Source organism: Podarcis erhardii (genome assembly GCF_964252035.2).
Source record: "Podarcis erhardii genome assembly, chromosome: 6".
Taxonomy (NCBI): domain Eukaryota; kingdom Metazoa; phylum Chordata; class Lepidosauria; order Squamata; family Lacertidae; genus Podarcis; species Podarcis erhardii.
In genome coordinates, this window is record NC_138510.1 from 70,884,420 (window position 1) to 70,910,261 (window position 25,842).

The following is a 25,842-nucleotide window of genomic DNA, read 5'->3' on the forward strand; positions in this document are numbered from 1 at the left end:
TGCAGGTTGAACAAAAATTTATTCTCAGTGTCAATATTAATTAACGTTCAAGTTAAATACTTGACCATAGCATCCTATAAAATGTGAACAAACAACACATAATGTTTTCCAAAGTTTGTACACAGTACATAAAAAGTCTTTCTGCTCATTCAGTAGTACTCTGTCATGATTGTTGCTTTTACATTTGAAATATTTAAAAGTCTAAAAATAGATTTCCTTTATTTTTCACATTTGCTTTCTCAGTAAATACATTTTAGCAAATAAGGCATCTATAAAAGTCGGGTTCCACATAAAGGTTTTGGACCAGTGTTTAGCAGTTCTAACATCTAACACAAGTTGCAGAATTGTTTTAAGAGCTATATTTAGAGTAGTTCTATGTGCTTGCCCACTCTTACGTTATTGCAAATAGTCTGCACTTGTTTAATATAAAGGCTTGAAAAATTACACTACATTTGCAATAAAATGTGTTCACATGTCTGACCACCTTGTTTCATGTTAATGGATGTGAAACACAGGAATGTCCCTCCTTCTTTCCAGCAAGTGTCAATCCTGGCTTCTTTGTCCACTTAAATCAAAATAATGGCAGAGAACACCAGCCACAAAGACTTTGTTTATACCACATTGAAGAAACCTGAACATCTGTGTAGCAAATTAGAAAGATTTTTATGCGGTTTCATCAACTAAGTTGATCAAACTCCTTTTTCAGAAGGATGGAAATCCCATTTTCCAGCTTCTGTTCTTGCTAAGTGCTATCAGTTCATTTGAGTGTTTGAGAGGAACTGCCTCCTTCCTGTGAGTGGGACCCTTCGGGGGGGGGGGCATCTACCAGCAGAGATTGGGGACATGTAGCCCTCCAGATGTTGCAGGACTATAACTGGAGGGCCACATGTTCTCCAGGCCTGCCATAAAAGGAGGCAAATTCTATCTGCATGATTTCTGGTGGAGTGTATAATACTTTGCCTTGTCAACCCAGTTCTCACTGTCATTGGTTTAATCTTTTTTGTCTAGCCAAAGACTACAGCAGTTTCCTGTGATATTAGAAGATTTAAAGGGGAGAGCTTTTCTGTACCTAACACAGGACTTTCTATAGGCTGGATAATACCCAGGTTGTCCATTGTGGAGCAATTTTTTTCTGCTCTGTTGTCCGAAACAGCACATGCTTGAGACACCAAATTTGCAGATGCGTTAAATATAGAACTATTTTCTGCGCGCGCGCACACACACGGACCTGCTGGGTCACACAGTGCCATAGACCAAGTGTAGAGAAAGCTTGAATTGAAATTCTTATGCTTTGCAGTTATATTTTTAGCATGATTTTTTCACTTTTAATACCATGTAAACTCTTAATTCTGTTAAATATATTTTATTTCTTATTTAATTCTGCTTCTTTGTGTGGGGCAGGAAAGCCAATATGTCGCCCTCTCGTCAGCCCCAGCAAGCGTAGCCAGGGATGGCAGCAAACATGGGTCGGGGATGGTTGGAGATCTAGTTCATCCAGAGAACACCATGGTGGCTACCTCTGGCCTAGAGTCTTTCCATTCAACTCATCCAAACAACTTATTGTTTAATGCACTAAGACACCGAGTTACGTCTAAATATTGGGTACTTTTCAAAGATGTTTTTATCAGACCTAAGCCCAGTGCTCTTGTTCTGGAAAATGACGTGCCAGAACTCACCATGAACACCTCCCTCGTTCTCACAGAATGGCAACAGCACCCACCTGAGAGGTGCTGGAACTGAGTTCCTGTGAGTTCCCTCTGAAAAAGGCCCTCCTGAAGCCCATTAGGTTTTTACAAGTTTTGATAGTCTCTGCAGCCTCACTTTGGCCCTGACCCCTTGGCAGCATCAAGAAGGCCACTGCCTCAACTTGTAGATGTGTACACAGAACTAAAACAAACAAAGCAGTTTTGAAAAACAACTAGTGTCCTTAATCATTAGTGGACAGTATTCACACATGGTGCCTGTAGGACTAAGATAGTAATATACCTATATTCAACAATGCTTCTAAACCCAGGCAATTCTGCTTTGATTTTTGCTGAAGTTCTAATGAATGCACTAGGAAGTAATTAAAGTTAGCTAATCTTGCAAGGACCTTCGTGGGTGTTTCGTGCCTTGTGTACAGGAATTTTCTCTTTGATGGTTCAGTTAAGTATCTATAATGAGAGCGCTGTCCAGGAATCTCCGAATATATTCCAGAATTCTTGCTATTCTCATTAAGACCTTGAAAAGGGGGGAGGGATCAAGATTAGTTCCTTGGAACACAACTAATGGAACAACTAAAACTATAGCATAGTTACCTGGAAATAAAGTCTCAGTGAACTCAATATTTATTTCTAAGTAAACTTGCTGTATTGGGACGCGGGTGGTGCTGTGGGTTAAACAACAGAGCCTAGGGCTTGCCGATCAGAAGGTCGGCAGTTTGAATCCCCGCGACGAGGTGAGCTCCCATTGCTTGGTCCCAGCTCCTGCCAACCTAGCATTTCGAAAGCACGTCAAAGTGCAAGTAGATAAATAGGTACTGCTCCGGCGGGAAGGTAAACGGCGTTTCCGTGCACTGCTCCGGTTCGCCAGAAGCGGCTTAGTCATGCTGGCCACATGACCCAGAAGCTGTATGCCAGCTCCCTCGGCCAGTAAAGCGAGATGAGCGCCACAACCCCAGAGTCGTCTGCGACTGGACCTAACGGTCAGGGGTCCCTTTTCCTTTAAACGTGCTGTAGGGTTGCACTGCATGTCTGATAACTGAATTGATTCTGCATGTAAGCAGTTTCGGCTGAGCTTGGTGTGCTCAAAACACCGTATCATTTGGTTTCATGAAGCAATACTTCTTGTTTTGTGCAAAAGACATTATGTGTACTGCATTTTACGGGCAAGATCACATTTCTAGTTCCTGCCAAAAGAGTGCAGTGGTACATGCTGTGGCCCATTGTTATGGCCCTGCATTAAAACCCTTCCCACAAAATTTTTCTTCTTAATGCATCGTCTGGATCCCTCATGAACGTGCCTTAAGTTTGGGGTCATCAATGTGGTACCCTCCACTCCTTTCTTTTGATACCTGCCAATCCCAATTTTTTACCTCAGGCTACCTTGCTGGAAGGGATGCGGGTGGCACTGTGGGTTAAACCACAGAGCCTAGGACTTGCCGATCAGAAGGTCGGCGATTCGAATCCCCGCAACGGGATGAACTCCTGTTGCTCGGTCCCTGCTCCTGCCAATCTAGCAGTTCGAAAGCATGTCAAAGTGCAAGTAGATAAATAGGTACCACTCCAGTGGGAAGGTAAACGATGTTTCCGTGTGCTGCTCTGGTTCGCCAGAAGCGGCTTAGTCATGCTGACCACATGACCCAGAAGCTGTACACCGGCTCCCTTGGCCAATAAAGCAAGATGAGCGCCGCAACTCCAGAGTCGGCCAGGACTGGACCTAATGGTCAGGGGTCCCTTTACCTTTACCTTGCTGGAAAGCTCAGATTTCCAGTGGCACCCCCTTTCCAATTTGTTTCCCCCTGGATGCCTCTTGGCCCCACACAGGCCCAGAGATATTCCAAGAACATGAAGCAGGCAGGGCGATTTGCTGCCCTTTTTTTTGGCAGCCCCAGCTGCCTTTGAAATGGGGGTGAGGAGTGAAATGTTGTTGTGCTGCAACTCCCAACATCCCTGAACTATTGACCAGCACCAGGGGAGGGCAACCTGCCACTCAGGGCACATTTCCCCATTCACACACCCGTACCTCATTCTGGGCCTGCATACACTGATGCAACTGGGAGACTTTCGCTTTCCAGATGCCCGAGAATCCTATCCTGCTCAATGGTTAATTTTTTGCTACTCTCAGATATGCTGCTTCAATGCAAATATGTGTGAATATAGGTATAAATGACTATGGAGCGTGTGTTATGCATTTCTACCTAAACCTGGCGTCATTTGGAGCTGCCCAAAGCACATTTCTGGATGGTTTTTAAATCCACAGGCGCTTATAGCTATACTAAATCTGCCGGCGGGGGGGGGGGGGGTAATCACATTTAATAACATATCAGGCAAATGCAATAGTTCAGGCATAGGCCTGATGTTTGGGGACTACAACTCCCATCATACCTAGCGAACAGAACTCAGTGGTTAGGGATGATGGGAGTTGTAGTCCCAAAATATCTGGAGGGCTGAGTTTGCCTATGCCTGCAGTAGTTTGTATTCAAATAGAACTAAGTGCATCTTTGCAGAGGGTGTTTAATACAGAGTGGCTCAGTGCTTATTTTGGAGTATAGAGTAATACAGGCACTCCCCCCACCTCCATATGTTTGACTTGTGCATGACCACGCATAAACGCGGCACCGGGAAATAATTCAATTCATACCCAGAAATGGTAGGAGAGAGTGTGAAAGTCCTTGTGGCTCACAGAGACACCCTCCCCAGAGCCCAAAGAGTACATCAGTGTGGGTGGAGGAAGCTGGGGCTTTGTTTACGCTGCTTAGCCTCCCCAGCTAGCAGCTGGCGTGCAGGGAAGTGCAGCAGCAGAAGCTGTTTTCTTGCATGCCCCCCAGCCTCCTGCTGACACCAGAGCTTCAATTCTAGTTGTGGATATTTTTGGATACAGTATTTTTTTGTTGTGGATTGAAGAGAGAGCAGCAGGGAGGGCTTTTAGAGGGTGCTCCCCACTTCACGCAGGTTCATTTATGTGCATGGGGCCCCGGAATGTAAGTGGGGAGTTGCCTGTATAAACTTCAGTTCTGTAATCTGGCAACTGCCAAATTGGAAACTGTAGCAACCAGTTCAGTTTTGCATAATTGGGGTGGAGCAGAGAGCACAAGCTAGCAGTGATACTTTCTGGAAACAACTCTCCGTATGGGTTTGCATTTAGTTACTAACCTTTTACAGCAGCAGAAGATTGTTACAGGGCCTTCGTCTTCTAACCTGTACCTCCCAGAGTTTGGTAGATCTTTGCACTGTGCTACGAATGCACGGAGCTCTGTCTCTGGAAAGCCTTCTTGCTGGTAGTGCTTAAAAAAAAAAGTGTTGTTGTTAGCATCGATGCACAGAATCTCAAACAAACCACTGTACGCAAATCAATGGAGAGATGTAATTTTAATTGTTATTCAGCATACCATTTCACCTGTTGTTTTTTTAAAAGGGGGGGTTGGAGTGCTGTGGGTGGACTTGCTGGGTAGAAAAAATGGGCTAGGAGAGAAGGATAAAGTGGTTTATTTTATTATAAAATATTTTTATATACCCGTCATGTAAACGTGCAAAATGCACTTTCTTCAAACCATGGGAGACGAATCTTCAAAGTATGAAGGAAAATCATATTCTTGCTAATGCTTTCCCACCTCCCCACAAAACTCCCAAAACAGGCTAGAGATTAGGGCAGCACATGCACAGTGCCTTGATGCTTGCCTTAAAAAAAACCTGCTGGTACTAATTCTCAGCTGCAGACTCCAAGGTCAAAACAAAATAAAAAAATTCCTTCCAGTAGCACCTTAAAGACCAACTAAGTCAGTTCTTGGTATGAGCTTTTGTGTGCATGCACACTTCTTCAGATACACTGAAACAGAAGTCACCAGACCCTTCTATATAGTGAAAAGGTGGGGAGGGGTATTACTCAGAAGGGTGGTGGGAATGGGTGATTGGCAGATAGCTGTGATGAGCCTGTTGATGACTCTTAACGACTGCAATAGGTCTTACAGGAAAAAGCAAGGGGTGAAAAGGTGAAAAATGGCTTTGTCATGTATAATGAGATAAGAATCCAATGTCTTTGTTCAGACCAGGTCTCTCCATGGTTTTAAGTTTGGTAAATCCAGAGAGATTCCAGAGAGCGTCTCGGGATTGGGAGAGGCAGCCCATCTTCTGGGGAATAGAATCAGCATAGCACCAGTGGAGAAGGGGGGCAGATGGGGGAAGCGGCAAGGCGGTCCCATGACTCCTTGCCGGGGACCAGTGGGGAGAGTAGGGGTCCTCCGCTGCCTACACCCTCCTTGCGCAGAAGGCTTTCGCGCAGAGAGAGTAGGAGGAGACTAGGCGTCAAAGAGCTTCTTTGCTGGAAGAAGTTTAAGAAACGCCCACTGACGGATTCTGCCAGCGATTGAGGCAGCCACGGGTGAGTGGCTGTCCGGACAGAAAAGGTTCACTCAGGCAACCCAGCCAGGTGTTTGCACCGGCTTACGCACGAGCAACCCCTAGAACCATTACAGTGTATCTAGCAAAACCTTCTGGTTGCTGGGACTTCAAGCGTTTGGGAAACCCAAAATCTACTATGCAATTCTGCAAGTACCTCACTGCAATTGTTGCATTGGAATGTATTCCCTATAAACATCGAATTCATTTGGATATCTATTGGGATGTTTGGATGGCATAGAAACATATATGTTTAAACTGGGGCTGATTTATTTGGTGGCCCTTGACTGCTTTATGTGAGTTGGTGTTTTCTTCTACGTCTTCTCTTTTTCTTTCTCAACTCCAACGCTAGCAGATGAGGATTTGTATTTGAGTATTTGCATTTTTAAATGGCAAGTTTAATTAATAAAGAAAAGAAATACAAATTCTCAGCTGATAAAGAGCTGGAGAAGTCTGAAGTGAAACAGGTAGCCTGCCATCTACTTCCCTTCAAACCTAGAGCCTAAAGTGGAAAAGAATGGGGCTCCTTCTTTCCACAAGAGACCAGCTGTGAACCTTTTTGCTGAAACAAGATGTTTTGGCTCAAGCAGCCAGACTGCAGCAGTTGTCCCCAGGGCTGGCCCCCTCTAGAGCAGTGGAAAAGTTTAAGGGAGAAGTTTCTTAATAACTGGGGAGTGGGAGAAAAACATTAACATTGGTTCCCTACAAGGAAATAATAATAAATAATAATACATAATATTTTATTTATACCCCACCCATCTGACTCAGTTTCCCCAGCCACTCTGGGTGGCTCCCAACAGACTATTAAAAACATGATATAACATCAGACATTAAAAACTTCCCTAAACAGGCCTGTCTTCAGATGTCTTCTAAAAGTCAGATAGTTGTTTGTTTCCTTGACATCTGGTAGGAGGGCATTTCACAGGGTGGGCACTACTACCGAGAAGGCTTTTTTCCTGGTTCCCTGTAGCTTCACTTCTCGCAGTGAGGGAACTGCCAGAAGGCCCTTGGAGCTGGACCTCAGCATCCGGGCAGAACGATGGGGGTGGAGATGCTCCTTCAAGTATACTGGGCTGAGGCCATTTAGGGCTTTAAAGGTCAGTACCAACACTTTGAATTGTGCTCAGAAACCTACTGGGAGCCAATGTAGGCCTTTCAGGACTGGTGTTATATGGCCGCTCCCCGTCACCAGTCTAGCTGCTACATTCTGGATTAATTGTAGTTTCCGGGTCACCTTCAAAGGTGACATAGAGCGCACTGTAGTAGTCCAAGAGGGAGGTAACTGGAGCATGCATCACTCTGGAAAGGTTCACACATACCTTAACTGTTTCATAGGTGTCTGTAATGAGGGCAATGAAGAGACTCAGAACCATGTAGATAAAAAGGCTAATGAAAGAGTAGAGGTAGATCCGACTGAACAGCCAAACCAAGTAGCTTTTCTGCTGCATCTTTGCAAAAGTAGCAAACATGTCGTCTCCATTTATCAACGAAAAGAGACATTCAGAAACCATGTTCAAGGAACGGAACTGGAAGAGAGGAACCAGAACAAAACAAAAAAAGATAGGTGTTTGTTTTTGACAGATTAGTGAAGCAAGTTCAAACAAACATGTTATATACCTTATTGGGGATGTGTGGGTCCCTGCCACACATAGTGTACAGTAAATACAGTGGTACCTCGGGTTACAGACGCTTCTGGTTACAGACACTTCAGGTTACAGACTCTGCTAACCCAGAAATAGTACCTCAGGTTAAGAACTTCACTTCAGAATGAGAAGAGAAATTGCGCAGCAGCGGTAGCAGGAGGTTCCATTAGCTAAAGTGGTGCTTCAGGTTAAGAACATTTTCAGGTTAAGAACGGACCTCCGGAACAAATTAAGTTCTTAACCCAAGGTACCACTATAGTAGATCATTTGGACAGTACTTTAATACTATCTCCGTATACAGGGCCATACATAGGAATGGACAGGCAAAACTGGAGTCCCAATCAGAGGTAAACTGGGTGTTGTGGGTATAATCTAATTTTGTGCAGACTGCCACTCGTGCAACAGAACTCCTCTCCTTTTCCGGTGTGCCTCCAAAATATGTTACAGAGAGTCCTCCAACTCTTCATAGCAGATTCTGAGGCTGCACACAAGGCTGCAGGGGAGAGGAGAGGACAGTGAAGTCTTGTTACACAAGCTGAATGCGATTCTTCTTCTACACAGACAGCTTTGGAAACTACTCTGTGTTTGGGGCATGCTGCCCTAAATAAAATCCACGGGTGGCTTTTTCATCTCCCTCAGTAGGTATGGTTTTTTATGGGGCAGAAGGAGCTAAATAAATTTATATGCAAGGCTTAAACGAACAAACCCCTAGATTGCAATACCTTGACGTGATATGGGCCCAGCACAATCCAGCCACAGAAACAATAGCCCAGATAAATCATAGCAGCACAACAGCAAAATCGGATGACGTTGGGCAAAGCCGCACGTAGTGTCAAAATAAGCAGCTGCAGAAAACAAAACAAAAAGCAAAACAATCCAGTGTTGCTGATCAGACTTCAGCCCTGCATTCAGTACAGCTAGATAGCAACAGGAAACAAAATAAATGCCAACAGCATGGAGGTCCTAGGTAATCCTTACATTGTACTTCTGAAAGAAGCCTAGGTAGCGAATCACTCCAAGCCACACGAGCATGGTGGAGGTTCCCAAGAGGATGCTGCAGACATCGTAGCTTGTTAGACTCTGTACGAAACAGAATTTTGGAACGTTATTGGCCTGTCCAGCAGCATCTTCTTATCATCACAACATCATCACAACATGAATGGGGGAAAAAGCAGGCAAAAAATATTTAGGCAGCAATCCCTAGACCTACAAAGCTGGGAGTACAGTGGTGCCCCGCAAGACGAATGCCTCGCAAGACGAAAAACTCGCTAGACGAAAGGGTTTTCCGTTTTTCGAGGTGCTTCGCAAGACGAATTTCCCTATGGGCTTGCTTCGCAAGACGAAAACGTCTTGCGAGTCTTGCGATTTTTTCCCCTTTCCCCCCTTCCCCTCCCCCTTTTTCTAAGCCGCTAAGCCGTTAATAGCGCTAATCCGCTAAGCCGCTAATAGGGGTGCTTCGCAAGACGAAAAAACCGCAAGACGAAGAGACTCGCGGAACGGATTAATTTTGTCTTGCGAGGCACCATTGTACACCCCATTGAACTTAAGACTTATTTCTGAACTGACATGTATAGGTTTGCTGTTAACCTAGGATGCCAAGAAATTAAAGGCCAGTTGAAGAGCAGAGGAAACATTTGTTTCCTGTTCAGCACACAAGCCTGCTACCTACCTTAGCCTGTATCTCCATCTTCAGCGTAGAACCAATTAGTGTTAGAACGTCACTAACTATGATCATGATATACCAGCCATTCACAAATTCCATCTGATCCGTGAAAGAGACTTCTTTCTTATAGTGTTGTTGGAAGAAAGATACAAATTCCTGAGAGAGGGGACACAGACATAGAGGGGAAAAAGGGGAGGAATTATTATATGAGAAGCTGCAAACAACAATACACTGGGAAGCAAACCCTAAACTCACCCTCTGCAGACGAACTCCTTTAATCACAGATCGTGTGCAGAGAACCAGGGATGCTAGACATGTCAATATGACAAAGGCGTCAAAGATCATCATGTAGTGCGTGTTCTTCTGTACTGGAAGAGAAAGAGGGGGAAAACCCTAACAAACTTGTAGGTAATTGTCATTCCCTCCTCCACCCCATTCTCATTCACACCAGTACGTTTGTGTAGGTCAGAGTAGTATCTTACAAACGTAGACTTGCCATGGAAGGATATAATGATATTTGGAATTCATTTTTATAAATACCATATTAGGCTAAGGGCTAATAACTACAATAACATTTCATTTTATTTTATTTTTGTAATGTATACAATTTCATTTTCATTTTTTGTCCTTTTTCTTTTCTTTTGAAATTCATTTTTATTAGATTTTGCAAACAAACAAAAAAAGTTTATAACAATTCCAAATACATATCCATTTAAAGAGATTTCTCTCTTGTGACTTTCCCCCAGCCCTTCCATGGGTTCTAATGTGAACATTTTCAGCTACATATTATTTCCTAATCTATATTTTGTATTCATCCATATTATGCATAATACCTGTTACATTACAAGTGATATTAAAATCCTGCTAATGTTTTCATCTGCTTACAGTGGTCTCCTAAGTAAGTTATAAATTTTTCCCATTCTTTTTTAAAGTTTTTGTCCTCTTGGTGCCTGAGCTTTCCAGTCAGCTTTGCTATTTCGGCTAGTCCATCAGCTTAGTTTGCCATTCCTCTCTGGCAGGGACTCTTTCTTCCTTCCATCTCTGGGCTGGTAGCATCTGTGCAGCTATTGTCGCATACATAAATGTTTTGTTTTCTACATGGGTACTATTCATTTTTGTGTTTTATCTTACTCTGTGCACTTGTAATTATGTACTTTTTATTTTTCAGTAAAGTGTGCATATTCTCTCTCTCTCTCTCTCTCTCTCTCTCTCACACACACACACACACACACACACACACACACAGTGTGTGTGTTTGTGTATAAAAGCCAGACACACCTTTATTGAGGTCCTGGACTTCAGCCCCAAAGCCAATGGCAACAGTTTTTTATTTTAAGAGAGTGTTAAATGTCATCTTGCTAAATATGCCTTCCTTCTCCTTCTCAAATATGTAACACCAACAATATCCATAAACTGCTTATCTTTAAAAAGTGCTAAATGAAAAGTAGCCCTTAGCAATGATGCTAAGTGAGAAGTCGATTTCCTATTGGGAGACTTGTCCTCAGTGGAGATGAGGTTTCTATTTTTCGTTAATATTTGGATCATGGTGCAACTTGGGTTGGCCAAGCAATTCTACTAGTCAAAGTTTTCAGCGAACTTGAGGGAACATGCTCATGAATATGAAACCTTCAAGGAAACTGTCAAAGCCGATACAGGGTGGAATTCATCCTTTCCCACCTGTTGCACTGATTGAATTTGCATTTTTTTTAAAAGACCTGGACATTGAAGAAGATGAGACAAGAAACCTTGAATATGAGATTTTTACTTACGTGATCCAGAAACATGCCAGTCTTTACATTCCTTGATGGCAATATCGTTGTCTAGGCTAATTTTGATTCTCCCACTGTGTGCTTTGTTATCAAAGACTATCTGTGAGGTCAGAGACAAAAAAACAGTTATCTATTTGGAGAGAAAGCTCTGAAGCCCTATATCATACTGACGTGCCATTAAGACAGGCTGGATCTGACATTCTTCTAGCAAGACACATCAGATTGAAACGTCTTATGATTCCCAATTGTTTGCTCGAAAGCAGTTAAATGGAAGCAAAGATGAATAGTTGGCTGCAAGCAGAATTTGAAGCACAGCGGACAAACACAATGTTTTGCAACTTTTCATGCCATTCCCAGCATTAGAGAGCTTTCCACGGAGATACTACACACCACTCCTGGGGTAATAGCATTCACTTTTAGAAGATAAGCAAGTGTCTAGCACAGGGATAACCAACACGTAGTGTCTGCCAGATGTTGTTTGATTATAGCTCCTGTTGGCCCCAGCTAATACGGCTCATGGTCAGAAATGATGGGAGATGGGCCACGTCTGGCTATTCCTGGTTTAGCTATAACTGCTGCACCATGACAGCCAAAATTATATTCTTGAAAACAGGCCTGGAGTTGGCGCCTGGAATCCTTGGGCAGCTGCAATGCCCACAACGGATGATTGACCCGGAATCTTCTTTTTCAAAAATCTCTTCTGTGCTTCAGTTGACACCAGGCAACTAGGCTTGGAAGCTACCATTTTAATTTCCCACAGTGCCTTGGCAAAACCTCAGCTAGTGGGAGGAATTAAAACAGCAGATCATTGTCTAGCACTGATTGGAGTGCTGCTATCCAACACCACCAAGTTGGCCTGCCAGGACCCAACATATAAGTGGTCCCCCCCTCACCCCCCCCAGTACTTCTGCAAGGATGCCCTTAGCACACTGATGAAATCTTTGGAGTCAAAATGGCTGAACTGCCTCAAGGAAAATGGGGCTTCGGTGCTCTGCGCATCTTCTCAACATCTCCCTTGGCTATTGTCACTTTGTCCATGCCTCTGTCGGCATCCTTCGGATCATGCCCTTCCAGCCATGACAATCCCCCGATCCCTGGTGCGACATAAATCAGCGACTCAGACTTCAAAAGTCTGAGCACACTATATTAGCAGAGCATACTGTGCAAACAGAACAGGCATAAGGCTTGTGGAAGCATACTAACAGCTAAAGATTTATTAAATCAGGACAAAGAAAACATGTCGTCTCCCTTTCTTCTCCTCAGAGAGACAGTGAAAAGCAAAAGCTATACACACAATGGAAGTTCCCAGCAACTGTGCTGGTATGTAAACAGACATGTGACATGCAACAGTTCCATGTCTGCAACTAAAGGTGGAATGGAATTTTCCAACATCCTCATCCTCCATATACTCCACCGGCAAAATCCAAGTTGTAATGGAAAAAGAAACATGAATTTATACTTCATAAACTGGATATCCCTGAAGTGCAAATCCATACACTTTACCTATGTTCCATATGCCTTAATATTGTTTAGTAAGTATTTGCAAATGGTGAACCAAACTATTGATGTTAAAATAACAGAAATGATCCCTGCCACATGACTTGGCATCTGGTGCCCCTTGCAAGGGATAGCTTCAGCCCCATGATTTGCTAGGCCCTTTCTGCCTCGCACATCTTCCTGAAGCTTTGAGTTCACCATCACCCCTTCTCCAAGCTGCCCTTTGGAAAAACTGGTTGGGGCCCTACAGCAAATGGGAACATTTCAACCTGAAGCCTGTACTTACTGTCAGAGTGAAATCATAGCAATCTGGTAGTTCGTGATGACGAACCGTCTGGAGATTGATAGCCTTCAGTTTGAACGTGAGCTGCAGAGTCACAAGTCTAGAAGAAGAGTTTGGGGATTTTATTTCACCATTACCAACAACAACATGCGAGTGCACCAGCAATCGAGAACTCCCGCCTCACCTATGGAAGTCTAGAGTGAAGTTGAAAACGCTCTTCCCCAGTGTCCTGTTTTCCAAAGGCAGCATGGGTTCCACATAAAAGCATTCTGTAAGGAAAAAACAAGACAGATTTTGTGGGAAGTACTCTGCATCTCGCAAGGCAAAGAAGAGTCTAGATCAGTGTTTCCCAAACATGGGTTCCCAGCTGTTTTGTGACTACAAATCCCATCATCCTTAGCTAGCAAGACCAGTGGTCAGGGATGATGGGAACTGTAGTCCAAAAGCAGCTGGGAACCCAGGTTTGGGAAGATCCTGCTGTCCACAAGGGTAGGCATGTTTGATTTGACATGCATTGGGAAGCTCTCCCTTTGATTAAGTTACCCACCATGTAACTTTTTCTCCCTGTACCGTGCCCCAGGAGAAGGAAGAAGGAAGTGGTGGTTGTGATCTTGGTATATAGCCACACACAACTTCATTGGGCAGTTAAGGATAAGCCCCTCAGTGTCAGGACTGCCGACATCTGTTTTTCAAAGGTGGGGCAATGCTGAATCAATGTGAAATGGGCTCTTATTTCAGAATAAACACCAGTTTCTCAATAAATAAATAAAAACCAGGGGAAAACAGCAACACAATGGATCTAGATTATGTATGTGGGCTATATAGGGGGGGAGGAAACCAAGTACTTAAGTCTCCATTGATTCTGGAATGAGATGGTGTGTGTACAAACCTCAAGCGTAACAGTTGGTATTGCATATGAGTGATGACAGGAAATTGACCTCTTCCCCACCCCCTTCTCTCTCTCAAACACAAGACTTGAGTAATAAAAATATATATTACCAGTTTCGATTTCTGGATCAATATCAAAAGTGTCATTTCCAGGACAAATGGTTCCTCGCTTGTAGAAGTATTGGCATATGGCCATAGGTGTCTCTTCGGCTCCTTTCTTCTCGTAGGCGTGATTTCCAACAGATATGGTACGCAGCTGTAAATACTAACCCAAAACTGACAGATGGTTAATGAACCCATATGAACCTGCCTGACAATCAAGAGAAAGCTCAGATGACTCTCTCTCCATCCTGTTGATGCACAATATCAGATAAGCAGCTACCGGAGGCAGGGTCATCCCAGTGGTGGTTCCAAATGTGTGTGGAACGTCCTCCCTTTGGAGATATTCTGGTCCCCTCTCTTGGTTTTTAGGTGATCAACTGGAGTCTAAATCTACAAAAGTTTATGCCATAATAACATTGAGGTGCCACTCTTTGTTGGTGTTGCTGCAGCAGACCAGCACAGATCACCTCTCTGGAAATATTATTTAAAATACCTTCGTTTCAACATGCTTTTAATGTTTAATTTTAAATGTGCAGCTTTGAATGCATTTTATGTTATTGGCTGCATTAGGTTTTTGTAACTGTAATTACAAAATAACATTTTCTATTGTCTTGTCTTTGGTGTTTATTCATTTTGTAAACTCTTCTGATTTTCAGAAATAGGTCACCCTCCTGTCAGGTCAAGGGAGCATCTGAGGGCATCCAGATAAATGATTAAATCTACATAGATAAATTTAGTGTTGTTCTCTGAGCTATGTTTGGTTTCACTGGGTTTAGTTAAATTTGTATGGACAAAGTCGAGATCGGAATCTGCATTTTATTGAGCTTCTATTTGCCTGCTTCCCATAAATAAGCAAAGAACAAGCAATTAGGACAAAGATGAGCAGTTTCTTTGCCCTTTAAGGATTTTTCACAGGGAGTTTCACAACAGAAACCCAAATAGTTGAAAACCAGCAAGTGACTACAAGTGACTCACAAAAAGCACACTAAGGCATGCACCAATTTGAATGAGACTGTATCTACAGGCTCTTGCACTATGGTAGTTTATAAGTGGGAAGGAGTTTCTGGAATTCTGATTTGGGAATTAAGTTTGGCTCATGAGGATGGTGTTATCTATTAACTATTACTATGCTCAGACGCTGAAGACAAATAACAGGGGTTAGCCTGCCTGTGACCCTGCAGAATTATTACAGAGCCGGCCCTATCATTAGGCAGGATGAAGTGATCGCCACAGACAACTGGTCTGGGTTTCTTGAAAGGCCAGCAAATGGTTAGGTATTTAATCATTCTTGGATTTTTACAGCCAGAGACAAGGAGGAGCGCTTGGGGGGGGGGGTTGCCTCAAGAGCCAAAATAACTTGACTGGCCTTATGTATTCTGCACCTAGATTGGCAGCATTTGCTACTCTGCCTCAGGCAGTACAGTCTCTTGGGCCACGTGGAAACAAGATGGGATACAAGGAAATCCTTATACTGTTAGCCTTGCCAAACAGGTAGGTAGCCAGACAAGGACAGAAGCAGGTTCCACATCTTAGCTCCCAAATGTTGTGGTGAGAAAATGGTTTTCAAGCTGCTATCAAAACAAGTACATGTCCCAGATTTGGGCTCAAGTAGACTTCTTCACCTAAGCCCAAGGGTGGGGGACTAGATCAATCTGGCAGGTGGGTTCCTTCATCTTGACACACCCATCCATGAACTAAGCTTAACAGGTGGGTGGGGCCATTCACCTGACATCACGCCCATTTTTAGCCTGCATGGTTTGAAATCAAACTCTGAGGGGCAAAACATTCTGCAATGCATAGACATTCATCTGACTGTCAGCACTTGAGAAGCCTTGTGCAATATGTTTTTCAGGGACCACGGATCAGCCATTATCTGCCCTACACCATACAGCTGACCCAAGTCCTTTTTAGCCATTATCACTTGAGGTGTGAACACTGGTACGGCAGATCTGCAGGTACATTCTTTTGGCCTCACTCTCTGTAGCCATGCAAACTAGGTGAGGGTCCCTACTTCTCTGTGAAATGTGCAAGACACCTCTGCATGATTTTGCTGAAAACAAAGCAAAAAGCTGAATGAGTCATGCAGCTCTGGGGCAGGCTAAAGGTCTCCCTCTTCAGACAATAGCACAGAGATGGAGGAACCTGTGGCGCTCTAAATGCCCACCATCCCTGACCATTAAGCTCTGCTGGCTGAAGGGAGCCAGAGTCCAAGAACACGGGGAGGACTAACAGGTTCCCCATTCCCTGCAGAAGCACCTGAAAATAGCTTTAGTGTTGAATAATTTTGTTGTACAATTCTGTCTGTACAGAAAGTCTGTATAGGCAGTGTAGTGTTGGACTAGGAGCAGGGATATAAAGCTTGGGTGATCTTGGGCCACTCAACCCAGCCTGTCTCACAATTTTGTTTTGAGGGTAATGTATGAAGAGAACCTTGTACTATGTCAGTCTTGAGCTCCTTCAAGTAAAAGGTGGGAGAAAGGTGCAAATAATAATAATAAATTTTATTTATACCCTGCCCTTTCCAGCCAGAGCTGGGCTCAGGGCAGCTAACACTAGTAAAATTACAATAAAAACATAATGGGGAGAAACCAATTTATTAAAATATGGGTTAAAATACAATTTAAATTGCAGCCTCATTTTAATAGTAGCCCATAGATCAAAACCATAAGGGGAGGGAAACATAAGGGTCAGACTGAGTCCAAACCAAAGGCCAAGGCGGAACAGCTCCATCTTGCAGGCCCTGCGGAAAGGTGTCAAATCCCGCAGAGCCCTAGTCTCTTGTGACAGAGCATTCTACCAAGTCGGGGCCTGTACAAAAACCATAAAATTCAGAGAACAGATATGTCCTACTACCCATTTTCTGTGCAATTAATGCTCACAAATGACTTTAATATGGAGTAGTAGCTTGGTTGTTTTTTTAAGCTAGCTTTAAATTTCATGGAAAACGGCACCCTTGTAGAATAACCCCAACTGCTATATTTATTGTATTGTAAATTGCTTCTAGATGGCTCATAGGAAGTGAAGTTACCTGATTTATTGCAAAATAGATCTGATCATAGACATCCATCTGCGTATAAACTGCATAGGTGTCATCCAGTCTGTCCGTGTAGCCTTTCAGGAAGAGATGTTTAAAAGCCACTGTGTTCTCCTCTTTAAATTCCACTACCATTTGGTTGCTTAACCCAAACACTACCAGCTGAAGGCAACCGCACACAAAAAGAAAGAAAGAAAAGAGAGCAAAAGTTGTTGTTTTTTATATTCCAAATAATTTCAGCTGGTTAAAAACTGCACATTTCTACACAGGTCATTTCCCTGCTGCATGGACAGCTATGGCTAAGACCATATTTATATTTATCAAATTTATATCCCACCCTTCCTCCCGAAAGATCCCAGAGTAGCAAACACACATCTGTAATTTAAAATAAAAACGTATTTAAAAACAGTGAAAAACATCCCTTTTAAAAATGAAATGCAATAAAACATGTACCGTATTTTTCGTTCTATATGACGCACCAGACCATAACACGCACCTAGTTTTTGGAGAAGGAAAACAAGAAAAAAAAATATTCTAAATCTCGTAAGCCAGAACAACAAGAGGGATCGAAAGCAGCGATCCCTCATGCTATTCTGGCTTCTGGGATAGCTGTGCAGCCTGCATTCACTCCATAAGACGCACACACATTTCCCCTTACCTTTTAGGCGGGAAAAAGTGAGTCTTTAAAAGCAAAAATACGGTAACCAATGATGGGTCTGGATAGGCCCGTCAAAAACGTTTTCAGCAGGCATCTAAAATAATACAGTTATGGCACTTTACCATAAACTTGGGACGCGAGTGGCGCTGTGGGTTAAACCACAGAGCCTAGGACTTGCCGATCAGAAGGTCGGCGGTTAAAATCCCCGCGACGGGGTGAGCTCCCGCTGCTCAGTCCGTGCTCCTGCTAACCTAGCAGTTCGAAAGCACATCAAAGTGCAAGTAGATAAATAGGTATCACTCCGGCGGGAAGGTAAACGGCGTTTCCGTGCGCTGCTCTGGTTCGCCATGCTTGGTCCTGCTGGCCACATGAACCGGAAGCTGTACGCCGGCTCCCTCGGCCAATAAAGTGAGATGAGCGCCGCAACCCCAGAGTCATCCATGACTGCACCTAATGGTCAGGGGTCCCTTTACCTTTACCTTTACCATAAACCTATAAGGGCTGAATTCAGAACTGCAACCTTATTATTCTCTTCGGTTTTTAATATTATTTGGCAAAGAAAAAGTTGGCAAGGTAGGCGTATCTTCTCAGTTTACTGGGTGTATCCCTCCCTGGTTCCAATCCATTGTTGGGCCTTGAATGCAAGTAGTGGATTTCCTGCAAATTTAACCTTCACATCTCTCTCACTCTATTTGCACATAGAGCTTATTATCTGGGATCTGCAAAGGTGAAGACAGTGCAATGGCTAGAAAACTGACTCTAAATATATGTCAGCCAGAGGCGCTATGCAGTCTGAGACAAAGGACAGTATGAGACCCCCTCCCCTCTCCATGTGCAGAAGCTGACTGGCCTGGAGGTTGGATTTTGCTTCCAACACTGTTGTGGAGGGGTCAATTTTGCAACCAAAAAATAACCATTGATGACAATACAGGCTGCATACACGCCATAAATTTCAAAGCCCATGGCTTCCGCCAAAGAATCCTGAGAACTGCAGTTTGTTGAGGGTGCTGGGAATCGTATCTCTCTGAAGATATAGTCCCTAGGATTCTGTGAGGGGAAAATGTATAGTTGTATATTGTCCACCATGCTTGACGCAACAAGCCAGATTAGGAGGCCCAGGGCAGGTCATGTGACAACAAAAGTCTAGATCATGGTTTCTCAAACTTGGGTCTCCATCTGCTTTTGGACTACACTTCCCATCATCACTGACCACTGGTCCTGCTAGCTAGGGATGATGGGCATTGTAGTTCAAAAGCAGCTGGAGACCCAAGTTTGGGAAACCCTGATCTAGAGGGCTCCGAAGGAACAACCGGGGGTAACTCCCACCTGTCACTTTGCTTAGTGGCATAGCTGGGTGTTTATCGGTCCTCCAATATCAGAGGAGATTATTTTTCTTCCAAACTTCCATAATTTGAAACACTGAAGCCATTTCCCTTTTATTTCAAGTTTTGACATTTTCCATTAGTATTAAAAGTACAGTGGTACCGCCAGTTGCGAATGGGATCCGTTCCGGAGCCCTGTTCGCAACCTGAAAGGAACGCAACCCACATCTGTGCACGCGTGGGTCGCGATTCGCTGCTTCTGCACATGATGTCATTTTGCACGTCTGCGCATGTGCAAGCTGCGAAACCCAGAAGTAACCCTTTCCAGTACTTCCAGGTTGCCACAGGACGCAACCTGAAAAGACGTAACCTGAACCAAACGTAACAAGAGGGATGACTGTAGTTCCGGAAATGTATTTCTCAAATGAGTATCTCAATTCAGTATCAAAAGCCTCTTGCAGTCACGTCCAAGCAACATAAGATGGTTTTGGGGATTTCTAAAAGGCAACTTGCAGCTTTCCCATTGTCTCTCACCTGGATAGTAACCATGGCAATTTTCAGAAGTTGTATCCCAAGTTTCCAAGGCTTCCTCCCCCGGGCCCAGAATTTTTCACAGGGGTTCATGAAGAAAAATTTAAGTTTCCTTCTCAGCTGATCTTCCAGAAGCAACTCCTGACACATTGAAGGGCGCCTCTTGTAGCTGTAAACGTTTTCATCATCATGGGAACTGCAGCTGCTTACAACCACCACTTCAGGGTTTTCCATTGCTGGAACGTGCAACCCAGTGATTAAACCAAAGAGACATTAGCAAGCTCAGAATGACTAACAGAAAATATTACACTTGTGGTTAGGAGCATCTCTACTATATGAGCTGGACTATCGTCTGCATGAAGGAATCAGACAATCATAGAATTGTAAAGTTGGGAGGGACCTTCCAGGGTCATCTGGCCCAACCGCCTGAGGCAGTGGTTCTCAAAGGGTGTGGCAGGTGAGGATGGTGTGGCAGGAAGATTCAAGGACCATCAAAGAAACTTTTAAACATTTTGGTGTAGCATCGTATCAGAATTTTATTGTATTTTTTAATTTGCAGAATCTGGACAGATACATTTTCAAAACGAGAGCGAGAACATCAAATGATGTTGAGGATAATCCTCATTTTGACCCTGAACTGCCGTTCAAACAGAGTGCTGGAGAGAATAGCATTAGCTATTCTGCTGCAATTCTCCACAACATGTCTTTGTGAACAGGGATTTTCAACTCTTGACAAGTATGAAAGATCAGAAGAGAGAAAGCCTTCTTTGTGTTGATGAGGAGATGAGAGTTTGCTTGTCTCAAATTAGGCCTAATATAAATGAGATTACCCAGCAAAAGCAAGCTCATGCCTCTCTCATTCAGTTTGAATACGTACATAAGGTACATATGTAAGAGGCTCGTTTACAATTATATTTTGGGAATGGTCCCATGTTCTTATGTAGCTGCATTGTTTTTATACTTTCTGGATGTCCCATGATCATATTATAAAGTAGTTGTGTTCTATGTTATATATCAAGCACTGCCAGGAGTTGGTTTCTTTTTGTTTTCCAAAGTATTACTTATCAATAGGAAGATTTGGTGTGGTACGACCAAATTTTTATTCTGAAACTGTGCCTGAGAAGAAAGAACCACTTTGAGAACCACTGCCCTTAGGAGTGGCACAGCCCAGATGTGTATGGTGTAAAACAGAAACCAGGTATATACACTCATCCCAAGAACCAGCCAACCCATATGATCAGGCTTATTAGGTCATCAACTAAGCACAGCAGGGAAGGGTGGATTAGTTAAGAGTACAGAAAAACTAATACACACAGAGTTCCCATGCTTCACTCACAGAAAGCACTATTTTTAGAGATGAGCAATGGAGGCATTTTCCATAAACGCAGTATTTCCACATCTTGTTTTTTTTCTGGTTTTCCTACTAGAGTTTGGATACAATAGAAGACAGATTTCTTTAAAAATAAAAAGCTATGCAAAAAAACACACCCTTGCATATAAATTCTTAATTGGAACTTATCTGTATTTCTTATAATACGGGTCATCAGATCAGAGTGCTCTTTATTTCTTACCCACATACAGTTCCAAGATACGGATTGACTAAATCAGCAATCCTATGGTTCTCCAGGTATTGTGCTCCAGTCATCAGCTTCAGCCAGCATAGACAATCATCAGGGAATGCTAGGAGTTGTAGTCCAGCAACATCTGGAAAGCCTCAGGTTCTCCATCCTTTCACACGGGGTTTCCCAAACATGGGTCTCCAGCTATTCTTGAACTACAAATGCCATCATCCCTAGCTAGCAGGTACAGTGGTCAGGGATGATGGGAACTGTAGTCCAAAAACAACTGGAGACCCAAGTTTGGGAAACCTCGCTTTCACTAAATACAAATCGGTATCAAGATAATTATTTGCAGAATGCAGATTCTTTAAAGGTGAGGAAACTAAAGGGAAAGCATCTCTTTACCCCTGAGTTTTAATTTACTAACTTATTTCTCTGACCAGCAATGAGGCTGTCGAACAGGAAGCCTGGTGCCTTCGGGATATTGTTCAGGCTAGGGTGGCCTGTAGTCAGGGATGAAGGAAGTTTCCGTCCAGCAATTTCTGGATGGGCACAGGTTCCCCAACCTTGTAGTAAAGGGAAGGAAGGTACTTGGAAGTCTTAGTTGCAACTGTGCAGCTGCTTTAGATTTGAGGTCCCCAGAAAGTAGATTACATCTGGCCAATGGAGAACATCCCCTTTGCTCTACTTGTTACACAAATGTCATAGAAGTGCTTACAGCTTGACCGATGACATTGCTTCTAGTTCTCTTGCCCCTATCTCTTGCAAATGGTATGTGAATTATTTAGCGTTTTACCTGCAGCAGTGACCAAAATATGCCAAGAGCCTACAAGCAGGGTGCAGTGCATTCATTTAAGAACAGGTATAGCTCAATCCGAACGTATGCTTAGAAGTAAATCTAATGGTGCTTTTCCCAAAGGAAATGTACATTGGATGACGGCTTTCAGCAGGGAAGTAATCCCACTAGGGGCCTTAACTTTCAAGTAAACATACATATAATCAAGTTGTGAAAAACATCACAAAACGCTGACCTGATCTCTTTGGGTCATTTAGGCTGCAATTCTATACACATTTACCTGAGAGAGTATGTTCCATTAAACCCAACAGGACTTACTTGTGAGTAGACATGTATAGGGTTACTGTAATTGTCATTATAGAAAACAAGAACAGCTCAATTTTTGGAAGAAAATTCTGCACACGTGAGAAAGCAGCTGCTAATCTACAAAGTAGTGACTTGAATTCACTTTTTGCCAAACCAGGGTCCGTAACTACAGACAGATGCAGCAAATTTCTGCACTAGATAGAAGTCCCTAATTTAGCTCTTTAAAAATGTTAACATACAACCTGAGCTTGAAAAAACCCACAAGGCTGGCTATGCAGCTGATAAGTGCCAACCTATGTCGACTCTCTTGTCTCCCTCACACACCAATTAATGGAAACAAGGGCATTGCAAGAGTGGCACACATTTACACGGGAATTGATGTTCTGTTCATTTTCATGGCTGATAGCATGACAAGATATGCAGCACGGATACATGCAAAAAATTGCTAACTAACAGGAGCATCACACAGAGTCCCTAATGTATCCATAAATGACTGCAATTAAAATTGCCAAATGCGTTGATCAGGAACATTTTCATGTCCAAAGTTTCCACATTTTGTGTTACTGTTTGAACGAGAAACTTTGTCATGGCCACATGGGTAAAATCATCAGGCATTTGGAGTGATTACTCACATTTCTGCCAGGTTACTGGATATACCCATATCAAAGTCCCACCAGTGGCGTAGCGTGGGGGGTGCAGGGGGGGCCGGCCGCACCGGGCGCAACATCTGGGGGGCGCTCGCACTCGTGAGGGGATCTATGGGGACCCTGCTCCGGGTTAGGGGGTGCAAATTACTTGCCTTGCCCCGGGTGCTGACAACCCACGCTACGCCACTGAGTCCCACATCTACTGATCTAGAGATTGTAGGTGGAGACAACAAGCATGTTTCTGTTGACTTCATCTTCACCATCCCAGCCTCTCTTAGGAAGGAAGCAAGGAAATCAATGGGGCGTATTCCCAGATAAGTGTGGTTAGGATTGCAGTCAAACTTTCAAGTATAAGTCATTGTACGGATAAATCAAATTGGTTTTAATCAGATATGTGATTAAATCTGCATAAGCTTACATGACTAAAGAATAGTTTTGAAACAAAGGGGGAAAGCTTGGGTATAAATTATCCAAAATCCATGAATAAAACGAATCGATACTTAACTTGCATTTTTAATTGTCCATTTAATAAGGGTCTCCTTTTAGTCAATTGCAAGATGCTGAATCTAATATATTAACCAATTAAAGGTTGCAGCCCCATCTATTTCCAGTGCCACCCCTCATCCCTGAAAATCTGACCAAGCAGGCTATGCCTCTGAACATGCACAAAGTGCCTTTCCCTCTACCAATGAGTTCCCTCCAAAGCACTGGAGAAGAGAAGCAAGGATCCCTGGGGGCATAGAATTGGAAGGTACCCCAAGGGTCATCTAGTCCAACCCCCTGCAAAGCAGGAATCTCAACGAAAGCATCCATTTCCATATACCAACTGATCATGGGAAAGAGAGTCATTTGAAAATCCTTGTGCGCGTCCACCTGCCTGTCTGATGCTCAGCTTCAAAATCCAGCATCTTTGAAGAAGGGCCACAAAACGAAGCGGGGAAGGTCTGTCTCCTCTCCCTGCCCCCACCCCGGTTATATGACCTCCGCGGGATCTTCAACCAGGAGGAGAGCCTTTCCTTGCCTCGGAGAGAAAGCAGGAGCGCCCGGACTGACCTTTGGAGGGACGGCGAGAGAAGCAGCGCATTGGGGCGCCTGAGCCTGCCGCGCCTCTCCCTTCCATGCGCTCCCCCCATCCGCCAACCAGCCTCTCCGGGCGACTTACTCATTGAGGCGGCCCCAAGCGCTTACGGACGCCGCCGGCTGAACACGACACCACCAGGGACGCCGAGAGAGAGAGCGAGAGAGAGAGAGAGCTCCTCGCGCCCGGGCGCAAAGCGACACCTGATGCCCGCGGAGAGGGCAACGCGCCACCGCCGCTCGCTCGCTCGCTCGCTCACCTGCCCGGGAAGGGCGCGCGCATCGCCAGGAGGAGGAGGCGGCGGCCGGCGCCTCAAGGGGAGTCCGCTTTCATCCCTGCTGCTGCCGCGGAGGAGGAGGAGGAGGAGGAGGAGGGGAGCGTCCTCCTCAGCAGGAGGCGGGAGGGCGGCCCCTCACTCCGAGCTGGTGCCGGCGAAGCTGCCCGGGCGCAGGAACTGCAGCGGCGAAGGCGGCGCAGGAGGAGGACGCGCCACGTGACTGGCGAAGCGCGCTCCTGCAGCAGCAGCAACAGCAGCTTGGGCCTCCGCCTCCCTCAGGGGAAGGTAGCCAGTGTGGGCACAAACTAGACCAGAAATGCCGCCCTACTTACCTCTCTTCATCTACAGCAGCAGCAGCAGCAGCAGAAGTCCAAGTTGAGACACACACACACACACACACACACACAAATGTTTGAAGGCCCTGGGTCCCCCAAAGTTAATGGGCATTGCCCAGTGCAAAATTTACGTATAACCAAAAAAAAAAAAAAAAAAAAAAGGAAAAAAACTGGATGTACATTTCCAAGTGTTTTGTGTTGTGTATGTAGGCTCCTACAACTTCTTCATGGATCACCGCCTTGTCGTGGCGAAGGGGCTTGAATAACTCAGAGAAGTTATGAGCAGGGCCACCCAAGACGGACAGGTCATAGTGGAGAGTTTTGACCAAACTTGATCCACCTGGAGGAGGTACTGGCAAGCCACTCCAGTATCCCTGCCAAGAAAACTCCATGGACAAAGACAACAGGCATATAAAAGTTACGACGCCGGAAGATGAGCCTCTCAAGTCGGAAGGCGTCCAACATGCTACTGAGGAAGAGCAGAGGACAAGTACAAGTAGATTCAGAGCTAATGAAGCAGCTGGGCCAAAGCCGAAAGGTCGCTCAGTTGCGGATATGCCTGGAAGTGAATGGAAAGTCCAATGCTGTAAAGAAAAATATTGCATAGGAACCTGGAATGTAAGAACCACGAACCTTGGTAAGCTGGATGTGGTCAAAAATGAGATGGCAAGAATAAATATTGACATCCTGGGCATCAGTGAACTAAAATGGATGGGAATGGGCAAATTCAGTTCGGAGGACCATCATATCTACTACTGTGGGCAAGAATCCTGTAAAAGAAAGGGAGTGGCCCTCATAGTCAACAAAAGAGTGGTGAAAGCTGTACTGGGATGCAATCTCAAAAATGACAGAATGATCTCGATACGAATCCAAGGCAGACATTTTAACATCACAGTACAGTGGTACCTTGGGTTACAGACGCTTCAGGTTACAGATGCTTCAAGAAGAGGTGGCAAGAATACACAGAGGAATTATACCAGAAAGGTATGCATGTCTTGTACACCCCAGGTAGTGTGGTTGCTGACCTTGAGCCAGACATCCTGGAGAGTGAAGTCAAATGGGCCTTAGAAAGCACTGCTAATAACAAGGCCAGGGGAAGTGATGATATTCCAGCTGAACTATTTAAAATTTTAAAAGATGGTGCTGTTAAGGTGCTACACTCAATATGCCAGCAAGTTTGGAAAACTCAGCAGTGGCCAGAATATTGGAGAAGATCAGTCTACATCCCAATCCCAAAGAAGGGCAGTGCCAAATAATGCTCCAACTATGGCACAATTGCACTCATTTCACATGCTAGCAAGGTTATGCTTAAAATTCTACAAGGCAGGCTTAAGCAGTATGTGAACCAAGAACTCCCTG

General features: G+C 44.2%; 2 protein-coding genes across 6 annotated transcripts in view; one reads left to right on the plus strand and one right to left on the minus strand.

Moving 5' to 3' along the window:
- Window positions 1-24,340, minus strand: MCOLN3 (mucolipin TRP cation channel 3). Of its 4 annotated transcripts, XM_081865977.1 has the most exons (15): window positions 22,983-23,914; window positions 22,779-22,812; window positions 19,489-19,721; window positions 16,969-17,136; window positions 13,950-14,103; window positions 13,135-13,219; window positions 12,954-13,050; window positions 11,171-11,270; window positions 9,657-9,769; window positions 9,408-9,557; window positions 8,717-8,818; window positions 8,461-8,583; window positions 7,415-7,621; window positions 4,854-4,984; window positions 1-2,220 (listed from the first exon to the last, which is right to left on the minus strand). In XM_081865977.1, the coding sequence occupies exons 3-15, from the start codon at window positions 19,717-19,719 to the stop codon at window positions 2,214-2,216; spliced, it is 1,668 nt and encodes a 555-aa protein (XP_081722103.1). In that variant the 5' UTR covers window positions 19,720-19,721; window positions 22,779-22,812; window positions 22,983-23,914; the 3' UTR covers window positions 1-2,213. The 4 variants fall into 4 exon arrangements, with proteins under 4 accessions (XP_081722103.1, XP_081722102.1, XP_081722101.1 ...); XM_081865976.1 differs by lacking the exons at window positions 22,779-22,812; window positions 22,983-23,914 and adding an exon at window positions 24,131-24,340; XM_081865975.1 differs by lacking the exons at window positions 22,779-22,812; window positions 22,983-23,914 and adding an exon at window positions 23,956-24,109.
- The window catches only part of DNAI3 (dynein axonemal intermediate chain 3), a 66,122-nt gene that overhangs the window by 3,853 nt on the left and 36,427 nt on the right, over window positions 1-25,842 (plus strand). The window contains exon 1 of one of the 2 annotated variants that reach the window (XM_081865804.1): window positions 14,119-15,895. The exons of the other annotated variant lie outside the window; for it this stretch is intronic. The gene's annotated coding sequence lies outside the window, so the exon portion shown is untranslated. Of the gene's footprint in view, window positions 1-14,118; window positions 15,896-25,842 lie in introns of those variants that run through there. 2 annotated transcript variants of the gene reach the window in all.